Raw genomic sequence first — 16,605 nt, forward strand, 5'->3', positions numbered from 1 at the left:
CATTTCATATTTCATTAAAAAAAAAATCATTTTGTTTTTATAAATGTTTTTTTTTTTATTTTATTTAACATTCAATTTATAATTATACACATTTTTTTTGTCATAATTACTGCTGTTACTTCATTTAAATTATAAATATAATTTTGCTCTGTATACATTAAAGACTAAAAATTTTAATTATATTATAAAAGTAAAAGATTCAAATTCTTATTTCAAATAAAAAAAAATTAAAATTATATGAAATATAATAATAATGATTTTGATCACAATTTTCTATAATCATAATTACTATATCTATAATACTAAGTAAGTTAACTTGAATTTATTATAATCGAAAAAATTCATAATTATTAATAATTTTGAAATTCCCAAAAATCTTTTTTATTAATGTTAAAGTTTAGTATATTTTAAATGCGTAATATGAAATATTTAAAAATAATTTAATTATTTAACTTATTAATTAAAATGTATACATAGTAAATTATAATCATAAACATTTTTTCATCAATATCAATATTGTAATAATCAAAAATCATTTCAATTCATAAATTCTAATATAACAATATAATAATATTAATTTATTATATATGTTATTATTTCAAAATTCACTCATTTTTTCTTAATTCAAAATAATATGCTTATATATTTATATTAAATTATATTTTATATAAATATATTAAAATTTATTCTATTATTTATAAAATGGATTAGCTTGCCTTTAAATGAAGTCTGCAATAAACTTGTAAAATTAAATAAAAATTAATAAATTTAATAATTGAAAATAAACAAAAAAAGAAAAAGGAAAACTTAATATTTATTGATAAGTGTTTGAAAATAATTATTAAATAATTACAAAAAAGATAAAATTAAATTTAAAAATTTCAACAATTAGAGTGACAAAAATATTTGCAAAACCAAAAAAATAAAAGAATTAAAATTCTTCTAAAATATTTTACTGAAATATAAAAAAAAAAATAAATATTTTTTATATAGAAAATATTTTTTTTTTGTTCACTATACAAAACAAAAAATTTGAAAAAAGAATTTTTATTGAAAATAAATTTGAAAAAGAAAAAAATAATTAATTATTTTGTGTCAACATGAATTAAATTAAAACAAAAAAAAAAAAAGAAAACAAGTCACAAATAAAAATTTTCCAAAACACCACCATTTAATTGGAGAAAATTCAAAAATTAAAAATGAAGAAAAAAGAATATTAAAATTAAAAATATACATAAAAAAATTTTTACGGTAAATACGAACGCCTATAATATTCGAATAAAACAACAAAATAAAAAAAAAAAACAGAAAATAATTAAATGAGTAAAAATATTATTTTGATGAAAACTTATAATTTACCAAGTTGTAAACTTAATTTGACAACATCAACATCAAATCCTTTATCAAAAGGACGTCAATCTAAGGTGACAACACAAGATACAAATATGCCTGGCCCTCCAGTGTGGTCGGGTACGTAAAACAAAAACAAAAAATTTTTTTTTCAAAATTAAAAAAAAAAAAATTATATTTGATTATTATAAAAAAAATTAAACAAAATTTATTTTTCAAATTTGTTTTTTTGAATTTATTTTTTTAAGAAATTTTTAAAGTGGAATTTTTCTTAAAAATCAATCAAATTATTATTCACTACCATTTAATTGTCGATTCTTTTAACTTATAATTATTACTGATTAAATTTTCAACGCAATACACCGTACTGTATATAATATATGTAATATATAATTATTATATACAGTACGATATTAAAATTAATAAACAACAATATTGCCAACCAATTCTTTTCATAAGACAATTAATTCCGTAACCAATCAGCAGCAATATAGAGAAATTGTTATGGTTTATTGTCAATGCCATTAAATAATCTGACTAATAACTGTCAAATGTCTATGTTACATATGCAAGTATATCATTTGCGTTATTGTTTATATGAAAATCTGTTATATATTATTAAAATATGTGTATATAATTCCCGTTTACTGTTAACTGTAATTACTGTTAAAACTGTATTAACTAAAAGAACTAGTCTAACCCTTTTTATTAATAGAAATTAATTTTATTATTATGTTTTCTATATTTTTAATTAAATATATATATAAATGAGGAAAATTCCACTTGTCAGAATAATTGACAAATAAATGATTATGTTGTGTGTTGTATGTTTAAATGTATTTAATAAATTATTAAAATATTTTAATAATTATTGAATTATCATTAATAATTAATTAATTAATTATTATTATTTTTATATTTACTAAATTTTAAAATATAATTTTATATATATATATGTGATATATATATTTATATATAAATGAGTTGATAAATATATATGAGTTATTTTTTATCTTATTTTTTATTGTTATTTATTAAATGTTGTTTTAATTTTTAATTATATATAAATATTTAATGCATATTAATATTGATTGATTAATTCTTATATAATAAATAACACTTATATAATTACATAAAACACATACCGATTTCTAGATTTACATAAAAATTGGGATATTAATTATATTTCATTGTTATTTTTATTGATCATATTATTTTTATGAGCATGTTTTTTAAGGGATTTATCAAAAGAAAAAATCTATAAAATTATATTTTCTACATAATATTTATATTTCAAACATTTGATCAAAAGAAAACGAAAACAGTAACAGTTTGATAAATAAAATGTTTGAAATGCAGACAAAAGTTTGATATGTAAAAGAGTAAATGTTTGACTTCAAATTATAAACAGTTTATAATGAAAATTAATATACCCTATATTCTCAGAAGATTGTGTATCTGAATTGAAATTGAATCATGTTAATTAACACCTTTCTTTGCCAACAATCGTGTAGTAAGTAAATCTGTTGATAATGTTTGACAATAAAGTTTGATGTACAATAAAGTTTGATGTGTTCGTATCTCCGCTAACTTCTCTATAATTGTTGTATCTCAATTCATCAATTAAAAAATTCTCGTACAATTATTCTTAACAGTTAACTATGTTGGGAAATTTTTTAAATTTTATAATAAATAAGCCCCTGAAATTCATTTAAATTTAAAAAAAAAAAGTAACTCTTTATTAAAATTTTACCATTACATTACCTTAATACAATAACTCTAAAACTCCACAAAAAAAAAACCCACACACAAAAGAAAAATTGGCCTTGTAAAAAATCTCTCCAAAAATTTCATTTTCGTTTTCACTTAAAATAATAAAAAACCAAAAACAAAAAAAAAAAATAACTAGAAAGGGGCAAACATACATAGTTGGTATAGAATGTTTACGCAAAAATTTCAATTTCCTTTTTCTAACCATCCAAATCCATTCATCCAGAGTTTTTTTTTTAAATTCTTTTACTTTTTCATTTTTTTTCTTTCCAACTTTACTTCGCTTTTGTTGATTCTGCTCAATTTAAAATTTTCTCCAGTTATATATTTTTTTTGCTTCTTTGCTTTTTATAACATTTTTCTCTGGCACCATACAAATTTTACCACTAACCAATATAACATAAGGTAGAAAAAGAAAAAAAATTTTTTTGTTTTCCTTATTTTGTTACCAAAAAAAAAACCCGTTAAAATATGAGTGAAAGTTCTTTAAAGATCATCAATTTCTATATAAGTATATTTGTTATACACATACGTATATATTTATGCATTATACATTTATACATATAAGTTGCTGAAATTCATTTGTGTATAACAATATAGAAAGAAAACTAAAATAATGAAAAGCAAAAATATATTGCTGGATTTTTGCATTTTTCTCACCTTTAAATCTCATATACATACACATAGAACACAATTATATTACATGTTTGAAATACTCATATTCTTATACATACATTCGTAATTTAATTTCTGTTATACAAAATGACTTTAAAAAGTAAAACGTTTTCATCAGCAAGTCGCGCATTCAATTATTTTATTTATTAAGTGCGCAAGTTTTGTATAAAAATAAAATTTTTTCATTCTCTTTTTTTTTTCTACTTAGTCTCTATTTTCCTTTACCTTTCTCAAAATAATGTTAGGTATCAAGGTACGTTGTTATTCAGCTTTATTTTATAAACTTTTTCACTGTTGCTCTCTCTTACACAATACATATTATATACTTCAATTTATATATTAATTAACATTATAATTTAACATGCGATATTTGCCAAAATATAATGATAATGTATTGACTTTGGTAATAATTGTATGATGACTGTGTATGAACCTTTATGTATGTAGCTTAAAAATAATTGAAAAGAAAAAATGTAACTTAAAACCGGTTTTTAAGCAAATTTTTTTTTTTTTGCTTAAATTTACATATATATATGTATATATGTATAGAGGTAAACAATTTAACGGTAATATACGCAATCATGACTGTTATGTTATTTCTCTTTTTAATTATATTTACGTTGAATTTTTTCTGTATTTTTTTTATTCTTTATAAATGCATATAAAAGTCAACGATATAAATGGGTGCGGGCTTAATGAATGAGGAAGAAATGGAAATTGGTTAATTTTTTCTTTTTTTTTTGTATTTTATATTTATTGTTTTTATTTTTTCTTAATATATATTGTATATGTAAAAATATGTTTGTATATTTGATTACAGGTGAGATAATTTGCAAAATGCATGTACATATATTTTGTATAACAATATGTACATATATATATATATATATTAAAGTTTATTCAATTATAAATTTTTATTTATTTGCAATTATAAGGCAAAAAAATAATAATTATTATTATTATTGAATGTGATAATTGCAATTATAATTGAAAAAATATTGCTGCCTTAATGAAATTTTCTATTTGTTTATGGTATAATTTTTTAAAAGGCAAATGAGTTTTTAACAAAATTATTACCAAACATAATTATTATATTAATAATTAATAAATAATCCAAATATAAGCATTCATAAACATTGAAATTTCTCAAATAAAACAATTCATAAAATCATATATCCCTCTTGCAGTTTCTTTTCATTTTTAGTTAATAAAAAATGATAAATAAAAGCTGTACACTCACTTAGATTCATTTACACTAATTTTAGATTTAATATTTAAAAAAAAAATAAATAAAACAATTTAAAATTATATCAGAATTATTTTTCTCCATCATCAATATTATGCAATACTACTTTTAATCTCATATATAAAAATATTTCACTCTCAGAAAATTTATATAATAAAATAATTTTCAAATTTATTGCATGATATATTTGAATTTTTATGCTTTATTCTTTCAGCTATATTCATTATGTAAAATTATGCTGTTACTGGCATGCATATTAGATCTATAAATGTATGCAGGCAGCATAATACAAAAAAAAAAACACGTTCGCTTTTAATATAATTTTTTTTTCTAAATTTGCTCAAAGTTTTTATTAAAAATAGAATAGAGAGAGAGAGTTAAAGACATAATAATAATTGTAGAAGAGTAAAATAAATGTTAATAAAGCTTTTCATTAAATTCTCTCATATTCTTATAACTAAAATATCTATTCATGAATGGTGTAAAAAATTTTTTTTTTATTTTATTGCGTTTTGATCATATGAGTAACGTAGAAAAAATATTACTCCTACTATCCAAGTTTTTTATGTTGTACGTATTGTGAATGCAACTTCGATTAGATTCCTATATTATTTTCCTTGTCTTTTATATTATATTGTAATAGTATTTTAATGCTATGAATGGTTATTAATACTTTTTATATTTTAACTAAAACTTTATTACTCAATTTTTTTAATTTAATTTTAATAATTATTTTATTAATATTATTTATTATTTAATTTATTTGTTTTGCAATTATTGTTTTTTTTTCCCCTTAATTTGATCAAAATCAAAAGAAAATTTTTTTTATTTCACTATATTGCAACCTATTATACATATTTAAATTTAATAATAAAAATAGAAATTGGTATAATATTATTGTATATTAATATGTATAATATAAATTTATATTAATATTTCCATATATATGCACAAAATATGTAATATTCCTCGCCAAAAATATATAAAAAAAGAAACAAGTATATTCTCTATTTTTATAAAAAAAATATTTTCTCTTGATCGCATTTCTACTATTTCAATTCTAATATATACATAAACTATAAAAGCATTTATTATGAAATGTGGTGAAAAATATCAGGAAATCTCTATTTTTAAAACTACATAAAAAAAAGGAGTATTAAACTCTCGCATACTATAATAATAATAATAACAATAATAATAAAATTTATTTGTATGATATCAAACATTTTGTATGAAAGATAGTTTATTTTTCAGCTGTTGTCTAGCTGTTATTTCTTGTATATCATCTAAATATAAATCTATATATTTATATCAATACTCTTTTATATCATACAATATTCTCTTCTTACTTTCTTCATTAATTTACTCAATATTTACTATTTAAGTATTTTATTATAAATATTTATAAAATTGAATAAATGTTTGTTATTTTAAACTATTAAAAATTTTTCATATTTTTTACTATTATTAAAAATAATTTAATATTCTCTTAAGAAAAATTATAATTTAATTCCTCCCATTATTAATAAAATATTATTATTTTAATATATTATAAAATATAATATATATTTAATTATATTATAAAATATTTAAACCATATGCAATATACAATACATAATTTGAAATAACACTTAAAAATGTTCATAGATAGATTTGAGAGTAAACCTATATAATAAACTAAAATATTTATATGTAAAAAATATTGTATGCGTTTGTGTAGCGTAAAGTAAACAAAATAGAAAAATAGAAATAGAGAAAGAGAAAAAGAGAGAGTTTAAAAATGAAAATATAATGGTGATTATTATATGGAATTGATGATGAATGTTAAACAACAGCAAAGCAATGATAATAGAGAAATGATATTGATGAATAGTAATAGTTTTAGTAATAGCGGCGGTGGTGGTGGAGGTTCTCTATTGCCTTGCCACTGAGTTTTATTAGAAATTACCTACTAAATAGGGAAAAGTGTGAAAAAGAAACTGTTTTTTATTGTTTTTTGTTTTTCTAACTCACAATTTTTTTTTTTTTCAAAAATAGTTAAGCTCTGTCTATGACTTTATTGAGAAATTAAAATAAAATTTAGAAAAAAAAGTAAAAGAAAAAACTGTCTCCAATTTTATATAGTGAATTTAAATTGTTGGATGGTAGTGTGTATATTTTGAATGGTATTTGTTTTTGGTTTTAAATTTTTTTTCCTCTAGTTTGTTCGCTAGTTTATTTGGTTATTTACTTGTAACTTAGTTTTGTCTGGCTAGTATCGGGTGGTTCATTGGGTTGGTTTTTTTAGTATTTTCTTTTTCATTTTGTTTTCCTTCTTTTTGTATTTGTTTTTTTTTTTTTCGTTGTACTTTATTTTTCTTTTTAACTTATATTTTCTTTTTTCATTCAAACTCAATCTAATTTTTATTTAATAATAAAAGTTTGGGTTGGTTTGCTTTCTTCTCATCAGACTCCTTTCATTTGGTATTATAACGTTCGTATGTAAGCACGTATTCGCCGGAGTAGTGTACTTTATACGGAAATCATATTAATATTTATTTTAAAAATGAATAGCATTATTATTAATATGTAATAAACAATAATAATAATAATAAGAAAAAAAAAAAAGAAAATAATAATGAAAGTAAAATAAGAGCGAGGAATTTTTTATCGGGCTCGTATTTTTTTTTGTTAATTGAAATGAATTTTATTTTAATTCTGCTTTTTTTTAAATTTTTGATTTTATAATTGATATTATTGGAGCTTACCTTAACATTAATTGAAATAAAAAAAAAAAAAATGTTTTTATTTAAATTTAATTGACAAAAATTTAAATCGATTTAATGATAAAAATTCGATTGTTAAAAAAAAATCGAATAACAAAATAAAGAAAATATTTAAAATATTTTGGGTTTTTATTAAAATAATTTTTATTTAAATTTTTTTAAAATTATAGTGCTGCTTTTGAGGTGATTTTTAAATTTATTTTTATTATAAAATGTTTGTATGTATAAAAAATATTTTCGCATTTATATGGCAACAATATATATTCGAGTATAACACATATGTATAACACATATAGTATAATATGAATGATCGGAAGTGGAAATGAAAATGAAAGTTTAAAATTAAAAAAAAAAAAAAAAATAAATATAAAAAAAGAAAGAAGAAATATGACAAAAAAGAAGAAAAAATAAAAAAAAAATAGAAAAAATTACATTTGTTATATTTGTTATATATGTATACAAATAAATGAAATGAGGAAATGAATAAAATATAACAGAAAAAAAAATATATAAAATTATAGGAAAATTTTAATTGAAAAAAAAAATATTAATTAAAAAAAAAGTAGTTATAACTATTTTAATAATTTTTATTAAAAAAATTTTCAATATTAAAATATTTTATTACAAAATTTTTAAAATAGTATAATAAAATTAATAAAATTAATTATTGAAAATTAATAAAAAATTAAAATTTAAAAAAAATATATAACAAGAACCTGAGGATTACATTACATACTCTTCAAAAGGACTCAAGGGGATATGCAAATTTTTGGATATACAAAAAAATACTTATAAAAAAAAAATTATTTAATTTGTAAAAATTAATAAAAAATTAAAATGTAAATAATTTAAATTAACAATTCAAATACAAAAAAAAAAATTAAATATTAATTTTTATTAATTATTAATTGAGAGAAGCTTCTTATTTCCAAGATTTTTATTAATTTTACTAAACAGAATTAAAACTCTTACAGAACTCAAGTTCAAATAAAATAAAAATGAAATTATTAAAAATCATCAACTCTTTTACATTTTATGTTTATAGAATGTTTAGAATAGTGTGTAAATTTTGAAAAAACCAGCTAAATCAAATTTTTGGTCAATTTTAAATAATTATCGAAATTGAGAGGAATACATCAGATTTGTAATTTGTAAAAGTGTCGTGTGGCTAATTTGAAAACTTTCTATTAAAAATTTATATTCAACAAAAAACAATGGTCAAGATTTTATTATTCTGAGAAAAATTAAAATCCCTTTTCCAAAATTTTCTAATTAACATACTGAAAAAATTACAATTGTTTCGGTATTACGATTAGAAAATTACACATCAATCTTTCCATATCTGATAATTTCTAGAAATTGTGGTATACAAAATTATCTAGAAAATGTGGTATACAAAATATTTTTTTAGTAATAATTAAATTTATTTTACATATTAGGTTACATACCATTATGATTATGAATTTTCAAAATAATTTAAATTCTTTAAGTAAAGATTTTAAATTCTTTAATTCAAAATTCCGATTCCTTATACATTTTAACTTCAAAATATTCTCTATACTAAGTAATCATTAACACTATTAATACAAAAAATAAATTTTCATTATTATGTCAAACATAATTCTATAAATATACATATTTATGTCTACATATTGTAAAAATTTAAATAAAAAATTCGAAAATACTCTTAAGTACAAATACACTCTCTGTTGAGGACATTCAAACGAAAAAAAAAATAAAAATTTTTTATGTGCTTAATTTAGAAAAATAAAATTTCTAATATTTAAAACCAAAAAACTCATAGTTTCTATTGTATGTATTAAAATATTTGTAGTTATACATGGTATAACAATATTCAAAATATTTAAAAATCATTAGCTATATAACACGTATATATACATGTACATAATTAAATAATTAATTACAAACAAAATAAGAAAAAAAAAAAAATAAATTAGTCTGCTCGTCTACACAAAAAACAAAAATATTTTATAAAGAAATGTGTGTACAATAAAAATTCTCTTTGACTGTATATAAAATTTTTATATGTGAATTTTCTATTATAGAAATAAAAATATTTTTATTTACTTCCGTATTAAAAAATATAATTTTAAAATATATAAAAGAAAAATTTGTATTTCATATATGCTCATTTTATTTATATTTAATATTTTTTGTTATATTTAGTTTTCATATGCATATACATGCATACAATGTTCAATATTACAATTCGATGTTTAATAATTTCATTTTTAAAATATTCTTTAACATTAATGATAATTTGCAATTGCATTTAAAAATTATTAAAAGGAATAAATTTTTAAATTTGTTGAATTTATTTTTAGAGTTATAAAGAGTAAAATTTATTGATTTAAGTGTTTAAACTTAAAGGTTTTAATTAATTCTGATCTATTAAATGGCAATAATATAAAATATTTTTGCAATGTGAATAATTGAAGAAAATTTTGTTTTCTGAGTTTTTTCTTCTAAAATATTTGTAAAATTAATTATTAATGCCAAATTTTGGTTATAAGGAAAAGTAAAATTCCTAGTGCATTTCTAGTATTTCTTAGTTCAATTTAATTATAAACATTTTTTTTAAATTTTTCTACATTTACAAGATTCGGAAATAGTTATACGATTTAAAAAACAAATTTGCGGCTAAGGATTTAATTAAGACTCTAAAGAACTCAAATTGATAGAATTAATTTTTTTTAAAATATTGACAAATTTACAGTTCGGAATTAAGTATACTTAGGAGGCGTTTTAAGATTTTATTTGTATTAAAAAATTATACAAAATAAATTATTTACAAAAAAATTATTTAAAATCGCTTATTATTTTAAACTACCGGGAAAATTCTAGGGCCCCATCAAATCCCTTGTACAATTACACATTTAAATATTCCTACAAATTTTTAAATTAATTTATATTTTTTATATAATTTTTATATTAAAGAATATTTTTTATATACGTATACATTTGAAATAAAAAGCTTTTCTCTCCCAAACACAAAAAAAAAATTCTAATAAATTATAATAAAAAATTTCTGAAAAAAGTATGTAGAACGCACATAAAACAAAAACAAAAATAATATTAAATTTTATTTATAAAAATAAAAAAACAAAAATTTACAAAATAATAAAAAAGAAATTTGAAAGGAAAAAAGAAAATTTCAAAATTTTTTTTATTTGTTCTTTTTTTTTAATTTTGTTTTTTTTTCTCTTGATTTTTTAGTGTCAAGGATAAAATTAAAAAAAAAATATTTATTTACGAAATATGCTACTAAAAATGAAACTTCATTAAATCAAAACACACCAAATACATAAAAAAAAAGCAAAAATAAAAATAACAAGAAAAAAAAAGAAAAGAGAAAAAATAGCCACCATTAAAATAGTGCGAGCATTAAAATTAAATGAGAAAAATAAATAATTTGATTTCTTCCCTATTTTTTTTTTTCTTAGTTTAGTTTATTCAAAAATGCACGTACACCATAAAAAATAAGTGATATTTAAAAATTATTAAAAAAAATTTTTGAATTTTTCATATAAAATTCATTCTACTGCCAAATATTTATTGATATTATTAAAACACAAATAAATAATAATAAAAAAAAAAGTGCATCTATAACACTAAACACAAAGAATTAAACAAAAAAAAAAATAATATAATTTATTTACAAAAATTAAAATTTAAATAACAAAATAAACAAATGAATATTAATTGTGAAAAATCAGGTGAAAAAACCACAACAACAGCAAATATTAATAAAATAACATCAACAATACCATCATTAGCATCAACATCATCATCATCATCAATATCACAAAATTCATCAAAAATAATTACTTCTTCTTGTTCATCATCAACATCGTTATCGTCATCATCATCATCATTATCAACTTCAAAATCAATATCAAATTTAAATAATAGTAATAACAATAATAGTAATAGTAATAATAACAATAATAACACATCATCAGAACTAATTGTTGATTTAACTGCAACAAAATTAAAAATTGATACAGTAACAACGACAACAACAGCAGCTACAACAACAACAACAACACCAGTAACAATAACATCAACAGCTGATGTTATAAAAAAATTATCAAAACAAAATAATAATAATAATAATAATAATAATGATAATTATAATTTAACTAATGGTCATCAAATAATTACAGCACCAATAACACGAAGTTTATTACAACAAAAATTTCAAACAACATCAACATTTTATAAATATTGTGATATAATTAAAAAAAATTCAATTTATAATAATATTAATTTAAATTATTTAAATAATAATAATAATTATTTATCATATTTTAATAATAAAATTCATCATTATAATAATAATAATAATAGTAATAATAATGATATTATTGATAAAAATGTAATTAATAATTTAAATATAAATAATGAAGTAATTATTAAAAGAAATAAAAATTTATTATTAAATAAAATAAATCAAACAATTATTGAAAACAATAATAATATTAATAATAACAATAATAATAATAATAATAATAATGAAGATGGTGATGATACAACATTATTATCAAATTCAAGTAAATTTTAAAATAATATGAAAAAAAAAAATATATATATAATAATAATGATAATAGAAATATAATTTTTTTTTTAATTAAAATTTAATTTTATAAGTACATATAAATTACGTAATAATTGACCAAAGACTATAAAAAAAAATTTATTATAGAAATTTAAGAAAAATTAAATTTAAATTAAAATGACAAAAAAATAAGAAAAATAATAAAAAAAAAAAAATTTTTTTTTACATTTTGGAACAATTTTTTTTTTATATTTTTGAAAAATAACTATTTTTTTTTTCTCTCTATCTCTTTTACTCACTCTATTAAATAATATTTAAATTAAAATAAAAAAATTTGTTTTTTTGAAATTATAAAATTAACAAAAAAAAAAGAAATTTTCGGCTCAAAATTTTTAAAAACACAAACAAACACTTTTTTTTTGGAATTGAAAAGAAAAACAAAAACATTTTTGGAACAAAAAAATTCACCTTTGTATTAAAAAAAAAAACATTTTTTTGGGATTTTACAAAATTTTATTTTGGATTAAATAAGAAACAAACACAAAAACAAAGAAAAAAAAATTTAAAGTAAAAAGAGCAAATTTTTTTTTATTGTTTTTTATTTTTATGAAAGGAATGAAAATAAAATGACATCTATAGGTAAAGAATATAAACTAAAAATTTTTTTATATTTATAGTTTTTTTTTTTTTAAATTTTGTCTTTTGCTTTTCTTTCATGCAAAATCAATTTTACTTTAAAATTTTGTTTATTTAGGTCAAAAAAATATTTTAGAAAAAAATATTTTAATTTTAAATAAAAAAAAAAAGAAAATACTAAAAATTTTTAGAAACAAATAATTTTTTAAAAAATTTTTTTAAATAAATGATGCCGTAATGTATGCAATTTTTATTAATTTAATATTAATTATTGAGTGACAAAATATTCTGATATATTTTGAATTAATTAATAATTTTTTTTATAGAAATATAATTGAATTTATTAAAAATATGTTTGTAGCTTCGTAATTAATGTCTGACTTTAATAATTAATATGTATAGAATATGTTTGCCTGTTTTTGTATGCAATTTTTTCTCTCTGATTTTGTTTTGGTGTGTTTAGAATGCTGTGTATTTGATTATTTACTTATTTTTCATATAGGATTTCTTTTTTAATATAATTGGCGTAATGTCTGTTTCGTAGAATTCTAGTAATTACTGTAATAAATTCTTCTGTAATATATATTTCATAAATAGAATGGGGAGATGGTCACTTATAAGTACCCTTTTTTTCCTAAAAATTCTCGAATTTTTCGGCATCAACAATGAATTTATCATTTTTACATTCCCATATTTCTTGTTTAAAAATCATAGATCAACAAATAATTTAGTTAATTTATTAATATCAATTTATTAACAAGACTATTAATATCAATATGTCCAATGAAATATATTTTATATATATCTAAAATAATTCAAATTTATTATTCAAAATAAATAAATTCCAAATCTATTTGAAAATATTTTATACATTTGACAAATAAATATTTCTAGCTTTTAATAGTATGAATACCTGACAAATCAAATTTTTGTGAGTTATCACATTTTTCATTTGTACTTGCAAATATACATATTCATAACACTTATTAGAATTTCTTTAAATTCTTATATATAGGAACATTATTAAATCATACTCAATATTTTTATATATGAATGAATTTTTGACTTACATATACATAAATTTTCATTACTATTAAATTATTATATAATATCATAACCATACCAACATGCATGCAATATTATTATAATAACCAAGTTATACTACATACTAAATAAATTTTTAACCCTAATTCTTGGTGGCCCTTAATTTATTATTATATATAAATTATATACATATACATATGTACATAGAATATTTTAATAATGCATTGTTATATAACAAAATTATGTAACATTAAGTATCCTCCTATATACATACGAGTACGTGTATAATTTTAATTTACTTGAATTTTATTATTTTTAATTTTACTATAATTTATTTTTTTCTATATTATTATATAATACGTAATTTTTTTTAATAAAATATCAACTCCCATAATATGTAATATATTATACATAATCATATACATTTATGTATAAATAATAATAGATGTGGATAGACAAAAAATAAAAACAAGAAATGAAAAACTGAAAAATGCATCCTCTTCTATTAAACACACACTTTTAACATTGTACATACATGTGTACACTAATATAATTGTATTAGAAAATGTAGGGTAAGAAATGAGAAAAAAAAAATATAGAAAAAAATGTATTATAAAATTGAAGAACAACCCGTCATCAGCGAATCAACAAATAAATATAAATTGCATAAATTGCAATATAAAAAAAAAATTAAAGAAACAAAAAAACAAAAGAAAATAATTAAAAAATTCAAATGAATAATAAAAATAACAAAAAAAAAAATTGCATTTTATTGCATAAAATGCTGCTTACCGCACCACAATCACATATGCACACAATTTTTTTCCAATTTAAACTTTTATGCAACAAAAAATCTGTGTCAAAGCGTCATTCACCCCTGTTTCTACAATATATATATATATATATATATATATATATATATATATATATGTATACTTGTATATTTTGTATATATACATTTTGTGAGTTCAAAATTTTTTTTATATATAAAAAATATATATGTGTTCATTTGATTGTAACATTATGGTATTTGCGGACACGGCATTAAAATAATTTCTTGCACATACAATTCAAATCTGCATGTATATGCATACCGTTATGTATAATATATATGTATACACATATAATATGAAAGTATGTTATGTGAAAAGCCTTTTAATGACTGCTAAAAAGCATTATGCAAGGCAAAATAAAATAAGAAAAAATTAAAATAAAAAAAAAAATATTTTTTTTTTGCAGCATTTATAATTGTTGTTGTTGCAAATTATTATGATTGCGTCTCTGTCTTATATTATGTTGTTTTTATTTCTCTTCTGTTTTATTTTTTCATTATTCTTTTCTTTTCATTTTATAAGTGCGTAAGGTATTTGTACTACTTATATATATAAGTAAATTCCACTATAAGTGTTATACATATATGAAAGAAAAAAAAAATATAACAGAGAAAGTATAAAAGAAGTTTTTGAAAAAATTTTAAAGTACATTAAAAAAATATATAGAGTTTGAATAATTTATAGTTGCCTACAAAATATAGGTAGTGGAATTGATAACTGTAAGTTGAATAAGCAGTAACCTAGTCTACTGGTTGTGTGAGAATCTCAAAAAGAAATATAAGAAGCGCGCATTTTATCTCATAAATTTTTTTGAAATTTAATTATATATCCTTACTAAAACTATTTACAATTCTTCTTCTTATTCAAAACATACTCATCCTTCTTCTTAAAAACATATTCATTCCATTTAAAAATACCCATTCTTCTTATTGTTTAAAACAGCAGAAAAAGAAATTTCAGGAAATTGTATTTAATTTACAAAAGAATAGAAAATTTGCTTACTGCTTTCCTTACAATTTAATTAGAATGTCATATATATTAATGCGACTCTAGAGTAATGAATTCTAGAGTGAATATTTTGTTATATCAGTATTATCAATGATATTCGATATCTTGAATACTATTAACTCTTAAATACATAAACAAATTGCAATGAGAATCATATAAAATAGAGTCCTGACATTTAGAAAATCCGACTCTGTCTATATATACAATTGCATAAATTTTTTATACATATTTAATTTTATTTATTTTCAATTGTTATCCTATTGTCCTATTCATAAATTCAATTCACTAATTTGTTTTAACATTTCAACAAGTAATTTTTGTATACACATAAAATTTTAAAATTCCAAAGGACCAATATGTTTATTTTACTCATAGAAATAAAAATTAAGATATAATTAAAATAAAAATATTAAAATAAAAATCTAACATTGGTGTGAAATAAAATATAAAGCTATTATATCATTATTGATCAGTATATAATTTACCAGTGTAACTTAAATTCACTGTATATCTATATAGATGCAGATTCAACTGTATATCCTGTAAACATAATCCTGTGTATTATTTTAATATAACGAAAATTCTTTTAAATATACTAGTATTGGTATCTTTTACACCATAAAATAATATTGTACATATACCTGCATATTATGTATAAATTTCAAATTAATTATTTAAGCGTATAAAAGTTAAAGAAGT

At 18.6% G+C, this 16,605-nt stretch overlaps 1 protein-coding gene across 1 annotated transcript in view; it reads left to right on the forward strand.

Moving 5' to 3' along the window:
* The first annotated feature begins 1,012 nt into the window (after positions 1 to 1,012).
* Positions 1,013 to 16,605, forward strand: part of LOC129617735 (hormone receptor 4) — a 33,207-nt gene continuing 17,614 nt past the window's right edge. Inside the window, exon 1 of the mRNA XM_055532832.1 lies at positions 1,013 to 1,470. Within this exon, the coding sequence (XP_055388807.1) occupies positions 1,320 to 1,470 (151 nt within the window). The 5' untranslated portion in view covers positions 1,013 to 1,319. The remainder of the gene's footprint in view (positions 1,471 to 16,605) is intronic.

The sequence above is a fragment of the Condylostylus longicornis genome, unplaced genomic scaffold (genome assembly GCF_029603195.1).
Source record: "Condylostylus longicornis isolate FDR11 unplaced genomic scaffold, ASM2960319v2 ptg000006l, whole genome shotgun sequence".
Taxonomy (NCBI): Eukaryota; Metazoa; Arthropoda; class Insecta; order Diptera; family Dolichopodidae; genus Condylostylus; species Condylostylus longicornis.